The sequence below is a fragment of the Xiphophorus hellerii genome, chromosome 9 (genome assembly GCF_003331165.1).
Source record: "Xiphophorus hellerii strain 12219 chromosome 9, Xiphophorus_hellerii-4.1, whole genome shotgun sequence".
NCBI lineage: Eukaryota > Metazoa > Chordata > Actinopteri > Cyprinodontiformes > Poeciliidae > Xiphophorus > Xiphophorus hellerii.
The window spans coordinates 20231202-20245060 of record NC_045680.1 but is presented as its reverse complement, the minus strand read 5'-3'; the positions used below and the strand labels follow the sequence as shown (position 1 = coordinate 20245060).

Sequence of the window (13859 nt, the reverse complement as noted above, 5' to 3'; positions counted from 1 at the left end):
CAGTTATATAAACCTTGGTAATGTATACTTTTCCAGGTCACAAATCAACTGGTTACAGCGTGCAGAGCACATATTACTGACCATGGCAAGAGTTTAATATGGGATCAAGATTCCGAACCGCTCATGAGGAAAATGCAGGTGACTGTGATGCTAATACTTCTTATTGTATGTGTGTGCTTGCATTGCTTTGGCTTGACTTCAGCAATCATTACCCATTGCCTATTCTGTTCTGCGTAGGACTGCACAACTTTGTTTGAGGCGTATCGGTCCTTCTTCCAAGAAAAGAAACTAACGGCGAAATCAGACCAGAAGGAAAAGGGCTTTGTGCTTTCGGAGCGGCATATTTTTGGCATGTTTGAGAACTTCTGTAAAAGACTTAAAAAGGTCATTGCTATCTTTGAGGCTGACATTGTGGAGATAGCCAAAAATATATGGCAGCTGACAGGTGTAAACACGGTGGAAATGGTGCAACGAGCTGCAAACATATAAACGCTCACTAAGGGCAAAATGAGCAGCACACAGATAAATGAATCCAACTTCAAAAAACCCAAATGCAATAGCAAAATGGCGGAATCACAAATAAAATGCTGCAGTCACATGAAATAGAAGAAAAAGGAAAAATGCTGCAAAAATGCAAATACGAAGAGCTGCAAACTTGCTCTGCAAAGCAGGAATGCTCCAGACCACTCGGGGGAGTCTGGAGTAGGTAATTATTACCAATGTAAAAATGCTATCGGAAGAGACTGTGTGTTTTAAAAAGAGATGAAGTATAAAACACCGCTTTCTTCCTTCCTCCACTTTTTTTCTGGACATTAATTCCTCACACCCTGTATTTGCTTAGATTCAGGTCCAATATGATTTGTTGGTCATCTCCCCCTAAGGGTCTGTAGCACTTCTATTTTCAATCAGTCAATCAAGTTTATTTGCGTAGCACGTTTCAGCAACAAGGCAGTTCAAAGTGCTGTACAACATAAAAACTCAAAAATGTAATTAACAACATTTGTTATCAATTGAGAAACCAACAACAAACATTACATTTTGTCGAGTCCCATCATCAAAATCATCAACACACATCACGTTTGTCAATGTTCCAGAAATTATGGGTCAAAAGCAATCCTAAACAGGTGAGTTTTTAGCCTTGGCTTAAAAGGAACTCTGTGTTTTGGCAGTTTTCTGGAGATTTGTTTCAGATGCAGAGTAGACTAGACACAAAACTCTACACAAGACTCATTTTGCCATCTGCTGTGTGTTTGCACCTGTCAGTCACCGTACAAATAGGGTAGTTTAAAACAAGTGCTCCTCAACAAGTCACTTTTACAATACTACCCCAAGAATTAACACATTTATTATCTTTTGTAGATCGAACAAATAATCTCAGTGTTCAAGACATTTGAATCTCTTGGAAAGTCAAAGATCGAAGGCATCGAGATTCTTGCCAGACAATTCCTGACTGTGTCCTCGAATTTGAAAAGAAAGCAGTATGACATATTGTCTCCAAAGATGACTGAATTTGACGGCGATTTTGTCAAGTTTATAAATGAAATCAGCCTCATTGAGGTATGTCTGTTCCTACATTATGAACATTGTCTTTCACGCAATAAAGGTCGAAATTATTAATTTGACTGAGAGATGCGGGATTCAAGTCATCTTTTAACTCATAAGTTTCAAATACATTTTTGTGATAGAAGGAGTCTGTTTCAGAGTGACCCAGAGAGATTACCAACAAAAATCTGATAAAGAATGTATGGAGTGACCTAACAATTAGGGTGATAGTACTTAGGCCTTCCAACCTCAAAGACTTGGAGCTCACCATCCAAAATAAATTGTGAAGGAAAAAAAACTGCAGAAACTTGCAAAATGGTTTTGGTTGAGCCAAGTGTTGAAAATTGTCAATAATTAAGTTAAAGGGGAAGTATCATGCAAAATCCACTTTTTAATATTTAGTTGTGTTCATTTTTCTCTATTCACTTTAATGTTTTTCTTTTGTATGACACACACTGCTAAACAAATTCATGACTTCCGGCTAATCAGTTTTGGGAATCCGCCATTTATTTCCCCACAGCGATTTTGTAGTTCAACTTCAGTTAAGTTGCAAGTAGACAAGTCAAAATGTTTGGTCCTAGCTTGTATTAAAGCGCATGATTCCTTACATTGCTTCCCGGCATCAGAGCCTCTTCGAAGTGTCTGGTTAAATTTTATTTTTCTTGGGAATGTACTCACATCAGTAGGAAAAGTCTGTTTAGGGAGCACTTACAGAACAATGCTCAGCAACCTCTACCAGTATGAAGAGGGATTTTCTGAAAGACTTTGTCTGATTGAGGGTCAGTTCCTTCTCTCTACTGAAACGAGGGACACAGCAAAGCCGTAAGCTCCAAATAATGTTAAAATGACAGCAAAGCTTATTTTAGACACAGATATTGTGTGTTGATAATGATGTCCTGGCCATTGGTTTGACAGTATCATTGAACCTATGTTTACTACATTCATATTATGGTAGCATTAATATTGTCATAGGTATCTGATATTAATGGACACTATAGTTCAACTGTGTTCCATATTGTAGGTAGTTGGGATGGATGGAGAGGGTGTAAATACAGTAATAACACCATTGCAATGCATTCATTTGAATACATTCATTTGAATTCTTTGCAATGGTATAGGAGAATGAATGTCTTCTTCATTCTCCTACTCAGACTCTGGCTCCAACATGTAAGGTCGGATGGACAAGTCTTCCGTTGTTGATATCTTTCATAAACTTTGGAATACAACATTTCTCTGCCAGTGGATAATCGTATTGCTGCCATCAAACTACATAAATGGCCGAACGGGGAGGAGTGGAACACCCTGCGACCCGGACAGGGGCGGGACGTGAAACGTCTCATTGCATTCAAAAAGGCGCCATCAAAACAAGTTGCTCTAAAACGCTCCTCAGAACAAGGGTAAACGAGGGGTCTGTGGAGCTACAATGGCGAAGAATTCAGACCAAAGCATCACAGTTCTACTTAATATAGACCATAAGTGAATGATTTACACGTGAAGAGGAAGAATTTAAAAGCGTGAACCACTTATTCACAGATACAGTACATACGCATGTCTAAGGTTAACTACTTTACGTAGTCATATTTTTTAAAACCGTACAGAGTATCGTTAAAAGAAAGAAGGATGACTGGTGATGTACAGTCTCTAAGCAGATGAGTGTAATCAGTTTCACAGCTTGAGGCTGAAACTCCATTGAAATTTAAACGTCTTCCTGTTCATGTCTACAGAACAAACTCCAGGTATTCATGAATGCATGCTTCTCAAAAATCTACTCATCGCAGCAAGCTCTGGCACTTCTACAGCGGTTAGTAAAATTCATCATAGTACATTGTGAACATTTTACTGTCATTTTCTTGTTATTGTAATATAATTCTATAAACTTTCCTTTTTCATAGATTTCAGAAGCTGAAGCTTTCTTGTCTGGACACACAAATTTTCAACATTTTGCATAATGTTCTCCAGTGCTATATCACAGAAGTGGATAATATCACAAAGGTTTATAGTTTGATAGAACTTAACACATAGATACATACTGTAATTTAAGAATGAAACAATTTCGACCTCTTTGTTTGTAGCTCTTTGACAAGGAGCAGAGGGATCCTCCGATTGCTAGAAACATTCCTCCAGTGGCTGGCAGAATTGGTTGGGCCAGGCACCTTTTTAAAAGGATTCACGAACCCATTTTTTTCATAAAAGTGGGTCAATATTTATAAAAAAAAAAGTAAGAGTTGTGCATTTCCTTGTTATTGATTGGCCTTTCTTCCTCAAAAGGAAAACTCAGATGTTCTGGCAAGTGCCGATGGGAAAAAAGTGCTCAGGCTGTACAATCAAACTGCAGCCTTACTGGTGGAGTTTGAATGTATCCAATACCAGACATGGAAGGATGATGTTTCCAAACTAGATCACAGTAAGTCCCTAGTTTCTTGCAAAATGCTGGCACTATTTGTTATAGGACACTTAGGCACTTTTTCTGCTCTTGGTGACAGTCCTAAATCATACTCTGCTGGTGCGTCACCCTAAGACCAGAAAGTTTTTGGTTAACTTTGATCCAAAAATAACTGAGGTCATTTGGGAGACGAAGTGTTTGTTAAGCATGGGTCTAGAGGTTCCAAAGCAGGCGTTAGCTCTTCTCAATATGGAAAGGAAGTTACAGGACAGTCACCTAAGGCTTAAGGTAAAGTACATTTTTAGCTTTTTCACTACAGTAGTGAAACAAGGATTGTAATAACCTGATACAAAGTCACTTGAATGCTTTTTTTTTTTAGACCATTTTGGAAGAGTATGAATCCACCTGTGTCAGCATTCGGGATGACTTGAGCAGCTTGCTTGCTTCAAAAGTTAAAAATGTAAGTATTTTGTAAATTCAGTACACTACACTGTCTGGAAGTGTTACGTATGGAAATAACTAGGATTAAGTATTTTAACTTCAAAAGTTAAAAATGTAAGTATTTTGTAAATTCAGTACACTACACTGTCTGGAAGTGTTACGTATGGAAATAACTAAGATTAAGTATTGAACTTAATTTTAGCTATTACCTAGGGCTAGACCAGTCTAGAAAATAAGGGTTTGGAATAATACTTGTATGTCCAGACGTCTGTATTTAGTTGCCTATCGTATCCTTCTTTCTGTCCTCCATCCTCAGATGATTACACCTGTCCTTCATTCCCTACTTCGATGTGTCCTTTGTATAATCCTTCCTTCTTTGGATATTTCATGTGTTTCTTCTGCCCCTCCCTCTGTCATTCCTTCTTTCCTTCCTTCTTACCTTCTTTTTTCCATGGGTCCTTCCTTCCTTGTTTACTAATGTCCTTGCTTGTAAAAGGAAGTTACAAGCAATTTCCTTTTAATTCAATCAGGAAATGTATGGAATTGTTATAGTTTTGTGGTTAAATTTTCTTTAATGCTTGTATATCGGTGCTAATTTAATAGGTTGAAGTTGCCCTTCGCTTTGGCTCACTGCTGGTGACGTGGCCATCCTTCCTCCTGGACAAGTTCATTGATGATGTTGAGACTGCTTTGACTGAGCTCAAACACGTTGTAAATAAGGTATGTTTCTGAATATAAAGAACTTCCTGCCTGGCAGTTTTAGATACAGTTTTCAGTGATACAAATATATATATATATTTTATAAAGACTTGAATTAAAGCTAAGGGAGTTATCCTTTGACAACCAGAATGTCTTAATATTTAAAGTTGTGTTGCATGTAGAAATGATTGACTATGTTGCACTTGACATAATTATGATGATGCTCTTTTCCATTAACTTGCCTCTTCTTTTTCCAAGGCACAACATATTTGTAAGATGCACATTGATGCTGTCCTGAAGGAAATCTCAGAGACGCCGGTGATTGACCTTCCAGATGATTACTCGTTGTCCCTGCCGGATCTCATTGCTCTTAATAAGGCATGATCATAATGAGTAAAAACTGGAATGTTGTCCTTCAGTTTTAGTTTTGCTCCTTATGTAGTTTTTAAATCCTTAATGTTCCGGCTTTTTCATTGTTTGCATGTTTTCTTTTTACCCTTTTCAGAACTTTAGTCTTGAGTGGGCAGGCAAATTGAATACCAGATTTGCTCAGGTTAAGTGTGCAATCAAAGAGCTAGGAATTGTATTGAGGGGCACTGATGAAAACAAAGGCCAAGACACATCAGTCAACTTCCAAAGAGTACGTTTGCTTACCTACTGAAAACATTTGTTTCATTCTGTTCAGAGTATTTCACACAGTTTATGTGGAATTGCCTTTTTTTCCAGGAGTTCAAGAAGCTTTACGAAATCTTCAGTACAAAAGTGTTTGAAACTCTACTCAAGACAATTAGGGGATCCCTGGATATCCTTAAAAAGAGAATTTGTGGCGTAGGGTAAGTATGTCTGTTTTTGAAACAGCCCACTTGTATCAGAAAACTTTGGATGAATCACTTATAGACAAACATTAATGGATATTCAATTTAGTACTTACCAGAAGTGGAGGTCTGGATCAAGGGTGGATGTGATGATCAAAGCTGAAGCCCAACTTCACACCTCCAAAGTGGCAAGTTTCTTCTTACTTACCAGTTTAATTTAGCAGTTAAACTAAACACATTAGTGGTAAAATAATGCTTCTGTGTCTGATATATGTGTTTATTAGGTAATGATTCCCAGCATAGATGAGATCCAATGCGGTATAAATCAACTCTCTGATGCTGTGGTGGAAATCAGCAAAGGAATAGCATGGGATAGGGAGTTTAGCTGGGAATACTCTGAGGCAAAAGGTAACTAATAGTCAAAGTGTTAATTAGGAATAAAATAAATGGGTAGGAATTAAGTACAACCCAGTGACTAATGAACATCAGTTGAGTCACTCATTTTGAAGTAACCATTTTTCCTGAACAAACATGCGCTGCATTGCATTGAGTTGTTAACTTTACGACAAATGGCCGTTGTGTATAACTTAATACAAGCATTCCCAGTTCCGAATTTTGGAATTCTTTCATATACAGTATGTGCAAAATTTTAAAATCTACTTGAATGATTATTTGACATATAAAAATGAAATGGACAATTTACATGCAGATTTTTCTTTCAAAGCTCACACTAGCAGAATCTATATGGCAAACCCAAGAAAATACATCACATGGCTATGAACAATAATCAGCTCCTGAAAATGTTCACATTTAAAAATTTTAAGTGTTTCCAGTTAATTTTTCCATTCTTTTCCATTTCTTAAAAAAATTTGACTTGTGTGAATAATTAACAGCACCTAGATCCACAGTTTTCAGATTAACAGCACATGTGTGCTATTAAGTTTTGTTGAAATAGTATTCATATTGAAAATGTAGGGATTATGCCACAGATTACCCTTCATTGTGGATATGTATGTTCACAACAACATATGACATTTATTTATTTATTTAACTTTACTTTTACATTTGGTTAATGGTGTTGTTTGTCGCTTTTCTTCTTTTTATTCTTCTGGCCTTGCTGCCAAAAAAGAAAATTTCTATTCTTTGGTTCTTGAGCATAAGGAGGTTAGAAAGATTATTGCTGTTCTAAAAACTGCCATCACTACCCAAAAGTCATTAACAGCTGAGGCTCTGAAGAAGTTCAGTCAATTCCAGATGCTATGGGACGTGGACAAGAACCTGAAAGTCAAGGTTTGTTTTCCTTAAGTAGACGTTTGTAATTCAGAATATCATCCAAAAGGATGTATTTAAGAACATTTCTTTCACAAAATGAAATCCATGTATGAGGGCTACATTCAAGCATATTGACTAATTAAGCCAATATCTATAGTTAACAGAAAAAATGCTTTGAAAATATAACAAGTTGAATTTTAACCAGAAGAACTTTTTTCTTATAATTAAATATGTTTCTAAAGGAATTTATGGACAAGAAGCCATCTTTGGTCCAGATAAAGTCTGAAATCCAGCACTATGACTCAGTGGAGGAGGAAATTATAGCTGTCCAACCTTTCATTCATGTTGAGTGCATTGAGCTGTCAACAGGTATGGTTTGTTTTAGATAGTAACTGGATAATGTCCTTGTATTTATTTTTATTGCATATTTAATTTCTTATTTATACTTCACATTGTATTAGACTACATCTAACACACAGGGAAAGTTCATTTGATAAGTATTAACAAAGTGCAGTAGTTGTCATGAGTTGCGGTGGTGAGGTGGTGAGGCAGACGCAGATGACCCAGGTGTGATGAATAATGGTGATTTAATAATAAAGAAATGTCAGAAATAGTCCAAAACAAGTCCAAAACACAGGCAGCACGACTGAGCGGAAGCCAGGGCTCAATGCCGGTAGCAACTGGTATTATGACTGGACACACAAAGGACTGAGCACACATTAGACGAGGACCCGACAAAGAACAGACACACAGGTGACACTAAATACACTGGGGGTAATCAGGGAACAAGAAACACCTGGGAACTAATCAAGGGGAGAACAGGACAACACGGAGACACAGAGACACCGAAAACTCGAAATTAACACACAGAAAACACAGAACACGACAGTAGTGTCCAGTGGAATTCCAACACATTTTGTAAAAAGTTTGCAACAGAATATTTTTATGTTTATTGTAATATTGCAAGATTATATTAAGAAATCCACATATAAAATGAATTTCAGTCGATTAGATTGCATAAGTAAATCTTCCATGAAGCTGTAATCTGGAAATTTGAAGACAACCAGAGGATGACAACATTAACTAAGGACACTTGATGGTCTCTACACAACAAATGAAAAAGTAAATTTTCCAATCAGCTCTATCCAAATGTTCTCTTTTTGTAAAAGAAAAACACTCTGACTGTTAACACTGAGCGTAACCAGTGATACCATCTAATCCAGAACTAAAAGGTGCTGCTTAGTTCTGGATTAGAGGATGTGATATTTTCACCTAATCCAGAACTAACAATTAAATTGTTTGATGTCGGGTTTTTGTTAAGTTCTAAAACTTAATAAAGAACTTTCATCAAACAACTCCATGGTAAATTATGTTCAGGTTCTCCATGAGGAATGTGCTATTGTGAATGCAGGCTCTCTTAAGAAGACCTTGATAGCCGAGACCAAAGCCTGGAAAACACTGATTTGTAAATACCTGAAGGAGAAGTACAAGAAGAAAAAGATTGACATCGCCATAGCAATAAACCGATATGGCGCACAGCTGTCAAAACCTGTGGCGGATCTGGAAGGTGCGCGTCAGGCAATGGCTACCCTGTCAAAGCTTCGTGAGGAAGAAATACACATTGATATGACACTGACTAACATCAGGGTATGACCCTCACAATTTACTTTTATATTGTAATATAAACTTAGCAGAAAAAGCAGGTAAAGTTGCTTTTGGTGCATTTTGTTGTTATTTTTCCTTCTAGCAATGTTCTTAAGAATAAATCTTATATAGCCGGAAAGCTTACTTGTTTCCTCTGAAATAGTGCTACATTTCTAAAGGAAATTAATGTGTGGATTAGAAATATATATATTTATATATATATACAGTATCTACAGTATAGAGACAGATATAGATATATAAATATAGATATTCAGACATACATCTATTTAAGCAATAAAACAATGCATAATAATTTTTGTCCATTTTCTGTCATTGCTACAAAAAAACATTTTACAGGAAGCTTATGAAATTTTGACCAAAAGCGAAGCAGAGATAACCAAAAAAGAAGTTGAGGGGGTGTACGTCCTGAAGACTTTCTTCACAGAACTTCAGGCTAAAGCCGTTCGTACTCCCAACAGACAATAATTCATTTTTGTTAAGATGTTATAATGCATTGTGTCCTGGACTTAAAAAAAATCTTTCATTTCTTAGAGGTCAATCCAGGAAGTGCTTATCATTATGCAACCCAACTTCAAACAAGACCTTCTGGAATGTGTCACTGTTTTCAAGCAAGATGTCAACTCTTACATGGTAGAATTTGATCGTGTAAGTAACCTGCATACATTTAAACTCTTTTCAAAATATTTTTCAATTAAAAAACATAGTCTTACAGTATATTACTACTTGGTCTCTCGTTTCAGGACGGTCCTTTGGTGCAAGGAATTGCTCCACAAATGGCTAGCCAGCGGCTCCAAGAATTTCAGGTGACACTGTCCTTTAAATGAAAACTTGCATTGGTTTAGGATTCATGTAACTTTTTTTTTGTCATCCCATTTAGAGTTCTGAACATTTCTGTTCCCATTTCTTAAAAAAATATATATTAAACACAAAAAAGAAAACCTATTGCAGCATTCATCTTATTCCTAGATCATGTGATATATTGTGTAAATTCCTTCGGTCTGGCTTTTTTACATTAGCAAATGCTCTTTTGAAAAAGACAACAAGTAGGAACATTAACCTTTGCGGATTATTAATTACACAAGTGATACCAAGGTTGAGAGATGACCCAAATAAATGACCCCTGTTTGCCTTATCAGTTCCACTGGTTGAGAAGGACTGGTAGGGGAAAGACTGCAATGTCATGCGTTAGTAAGGCATTACTGGTCATAAAAATATTTAAGTAGGTTGTTTATGATTACTGCAAGATAAAATCAAACAGGATCTGTTCTCAAAAGTGCAGATTTTTATCCTCCCTTGGTTGAAAATCTGTTTATATTTTGCATAAAAAGAGCAAAGCTTTGGGGCTTTTGGTGGTTGTTTTAGTGTTGCATACCTTAACCACATTCACCTAGTCTCCTTGTTTGTTGGCAACAAATGAATGATAATTCACTGATTGTAGGAACACTCCAGCTTTAATATGCACCAGCTGAAGCTGCTGGTCAAGCTTTCTCTGATTTGTCTGATTATTTTATCAGACAAAATGAGAAGAAATTTAGTTATTAGAGTGCATAGAGACTAAAACAAATTACTCTGCTGCCAGTGCCTCTGTCATAAAGTTACCGCAAATTAGACCTCTTGCAACACTCTCAGGAATAAGGTAGATTACAAGAACTGAAATTAATTTATAAGGTTTTAATTCCTTCTGACCAATCAGTATCCTGCTCGATGTTAAATCTAGTGATAGCTTTTGTTTTAAATAACCTCTGTTAAACATTTTTGTGTTTGTTCAGGCAAGATTTGAAGAACTATGGAAAAATTTCACCACCTATACTTCTGCAGAGCAGCTCCTTGGCTTGCCAGTTACACAATATGAAAGCCTGCTTCTCAAAAAGTTGGTGAAGCTTTCTTTCCGTTACCCATAAATGCATTTCAAAAAAATTGTTTCAGTATCGAAAATGCATATTTTACAGCTTATTCAGCCTTTCAAAGCAACAAGATGACACATGTGTTTAAATGTTTCACATAGGAAAGAGCTTGATCTGCTTCAAAAACTGTACGGCCTGTATGATGCGGTGATGAGCAAAATTGATGGATACTACAAAATTCTGTGGACATGTTTGGATATTGAGAAGATCAACGCAGAGCTTTTGGAATTCCAAAATAGGTGAAGTGTTTACTATCATAGCTGTTTTGTTTCATTTTCTTTCACTTTCTTGGTGTATTCAGACAGTATTCTGTGCATTATCTGTACCCGTAGGTGTCGGAAGCTCCCCAAAGCCCTGAAGGAATGGCAGGCCTACGATGACCTAAAGAAAACCATTGATGATTTCAATGAGTCATGTCCTCTGCTTGAAATGATGGCTAACAAATCTATGAACCGCAGACACTGGGATCGGATCACAACTTTGACCGGACACGAGTTTGAAATAGAGTCTGAGTCTTTTACCCTGCAGAACATCATGGAGGCCCCTCTTTTGACCTACAAGGATGATATTGAGGTCTGCTTGCAGTTTGCATAAACCTACTTTTTCTTTATTCTTAGATAAAGGATTGCATTTGTTCAGCTGTTTATCTCCTACTTTTTGGTGCTTTCTCAGGATATCTGCATATCAGCTGTAAAGGAAAAGGATATTGAGGCCAAGCTGATACAAGTGAAAGAGCTGTGGGCTGTTCAGAACCTATGCCTAATGAATTTCAAGAGTAGAGGAGAGCTAATGCTGAGAGGAACAGAGACGACAGAGATTCTTACCATCCTGGAGGACAGTCTGATGGTGCTCGGTTCACTGCTGAGCAATAGGTAAGAGAATCTACTCTTACTAAGGTCCACACATTCAATACAAACAATTAAAAATATATATAACACACATAAACTGCACAAATTCAAAAATAGATACAACTCCAAAAATAAAGAGATGCAAATACAAAATGGAGACCATGGATCAAAACAAAATGAATGCTATTTCAAAAAGCATTTTACGAAAGGACATTCACTTCAATACATTAAGAAACAAACATTCAGAAAAACATGCACAATCAATATAGGTAAATATAGGAGTAAGAAGAATCCTTCAGTATAGTTGTTTTTTTTGTAAATATCTTCTTAAAGATGTTTAAAATCTATTCTTATGTATCTCAGATACATTTTTCGATAAGGTGTTCCATGTGAATACAACACTATGTAAGGCCGACGTGTTCAAAGAATTTGTATGGACCTGTGGATGTATAACTCTACCTTCGAATGCATGTCTAGTTTGATAATCACGTACATTAATACTAAAAAATTATTTAGAGTATATACTACTTGGCTGGTTTGAATTTATAATGTTTCTTATGAGTAATATCATTTTAAAACTAAACCTCAACCAAATCCTTAACCAGGACAATTTAATATGCTAACACTACTTTTGGAAACACTTCTAAGTGCTTACCAAGATTAAACACCAGCTGAAAGTGGAAACTCTATGAACTCAATGAATACCCCAGGAGCAATAAGCCTTCAAATTTATGAAATTATGAATTAATGTAAGAGATGTTGCATGAGAAAGTACAAATACTTTTTCTGGTGTTGATTGAATGTAGAGTTTGATATTTTAGGGTTCCTGGGCCACATCTGGATCTTTAGTCGTTGCCATAAATTGGTCATTTCACATACAAATTCAAAAACACGGCCTTTTTCTTCTAACAGATGTGTGTCCCAAAGTTGGCTCTTGAGAAGAAAGGACTGAAACCAAACACCACATGGACATGATAAATAATGATACTGTATCATTGCACATTAATATGATTTGGAATGCAGTATTTGTTGGTTGTTATGTACAACTGAAATTAATACACCACTTGTATTACATTAACATTCATCCAGTTAGAGAAAGTCTCAATGTAACAGATGGCCACACTTCATAAATGGACCAGTTTAAGACACTTCAGGTCCTTCAGAGACAGTTGAATGCAATAATATCAGAATTTGTATTCATAAACTGGTGCAAACTTAGTCTTGGTAGCCTTGGGTCTGTTTATTGAGAACAGGCTGCTGGTTCCTAAAAAGGAACTGTTAGATAATGCAAAATTTCAGTTATCAACATGGCATCTCTTATTTTATTGTTCTGTTGGACCACTGTTACCAGCAGCTGATTAAAATCACTGTTAGAGTTTATTATAAGATATAGTTTTTGAATAAATTAATTAAGCCAATGATCCGGTCATCAGCAACACAGTTAGTCCGGGCTCTTTACAAAAACGAAAAGGTCTCCCTGATTTAAAAAACAAATGATGAAACAAGAGCTGTGACGTCTCATTTTACAGGTATAGCGCCTACTACAAAGGAGAGATCCAGGACTGGGTCTCAAAGCTTTCAACATCTTCGGAAATTATTGAACTATGGATGATTGTGCAAAACCTGTGGATCTATTTGGAAGCTGTGTTTGTAGGGGGTGACATCGCCAAAGACCTGCCACAGGTGCTGTACATATTTTCTTCCTTCATAACCTGGAAATATAATAACTGCAATCCTTCCCTTTGTAAAGTTAACTTTTTTCTTCAATTACAGGAGGCAAAACGATTCCAAGATATTGATAAGGCGTGGCTTCAGGTCATGAAGCGAGCTCAGACTTATCCAAACGTGGTGGAGTGCTGCGTGGGGGATCCTACTCTGGGAAAGCTCCTGCCAGACCTCCAGAAACAGCTAGAGCTCTGTCAGAAATCTCTTGCTGGGTAGGTATTTTACAAATAGCTTGCCCCAATATCAGCCCCAAAAAAATGAAAACAGAGTTTAACTATACAAATTTGCCTTAATTAATTGAACAGTTACCTGGAGAAAAAGAGGCTCCTGTTCCCACGGTTCTTCTTTGTGTCTGACCCGTCTCTTTTGGAAATTCTTGGACAAGCCAGTGATTCTCACACAATACAGGTAAGAACAGACATGCCGAAATAAAGAAAGGATTTTCTAAATGTTGTCAACAATCACACCTTGTCGAAGAATATTTTATTGTTCTTATTTTATGTCATGGTTGGGTTTTTTTTTACATTCTGGTAGGGAAACGTTATTTTGTTGTACGCAGTAAACA

General features: G+C 36.6%; 1 protein-coding gene across 1 annotated transcript in view; it reads left to right on the top strand.

The window, feature by feature from the left end:
- The window catches only part of LOC116725515 (dynein heavy chain 8, axonemal), a 41080-nt gene that overhangs the window by 5240 nt on the left and 21981 nt on the right, over positions 1 to 13859 (top strand). The window contains exons 10-37 of the mRNA XM_032571616.1: positions 37 to 138; positions 238 to 384; positions 1360 to 1557; positions 3267 to 3343; positions 3435 to 3534; positions 3615 to 3734; positions 3811 to 3946; positions 4026 to 4213; positions 4305 to 4385; positions 4970 to 5086; positions 5324 to 5443; positions 5571 to 5705; positions 5792 to 5898; positions 5990 to 6068; positions 6165 to 6288; positions 7010 to 7170; positions 7395 to 7521; positions 8564 to 8799; positions 9154 to 9258; positions 9349 to 9462; positions 9558 to 9620; positions 10587 to 10687; positions 10823 to 10960; positions 11054 to 11294; positions 11394 to 11593; positions 13099 to 13252; positions 13343 to 13506; positions 13600 to 13702. Of these exons, the coding sequence (XP_032427507.1) occupies positions 37 to 138; positions 238 to 384; positions 1360 to 1557; positions 3267 to 3343; positions 3435 to 3534; positions 3615 to 3734; positions 3811 to 3946; positions 4026 to 4213; positions 4305 to 4385; positions 4970 to 5086; positions 5324 to 5443; positions 5571 to 5705; positions 5792 to 5898; positions 5990 to 6068; positions 6165 to 6288; positions 7010 to 7170; positions 7395 to 7521; positions 8564 to 8799; positions 9154 to 9258; positions 9349 to 9462; positions 9558 to 9620; positions 10587 to 10687; positions 10823 to 10960; positions 11054 to 11294; positions 11394 to 11593; positions 13099 to 13252; positions 13343 to 13506; positions 13600 to 13702 (3738 nt within the window). The remainder of the gene's footprint in view (positions 1 to 36; positions 139 to 237; positions 385 to 1359; positions 1558 to 3266; positions 3344 to 3434; positions 3535 to 3614; positions 3735 to 3810; positions 3947 to 4025; positions 4214 to 4304; positions 4386 to 4969; positions 5087 to 5323; positions 5444 to 5570; positions 5706 to 5791; positions 5899 to 5989; positions 6069 to 6164; positions 6289 to 7009; positions 7171 to 7394; positions 7522 to 8563; positions 8800 to 9153; positions 9259 to 9348; positions 9463 to 9557; positions 9621 to 10586; positions 10688 to 10822; positions 10961 to 11053; positions 11295 to 11393; positions 11594 to 13098; positions 13253 to 13342; positions 13507 to 13599; positions 13703 to 13859) is intronic.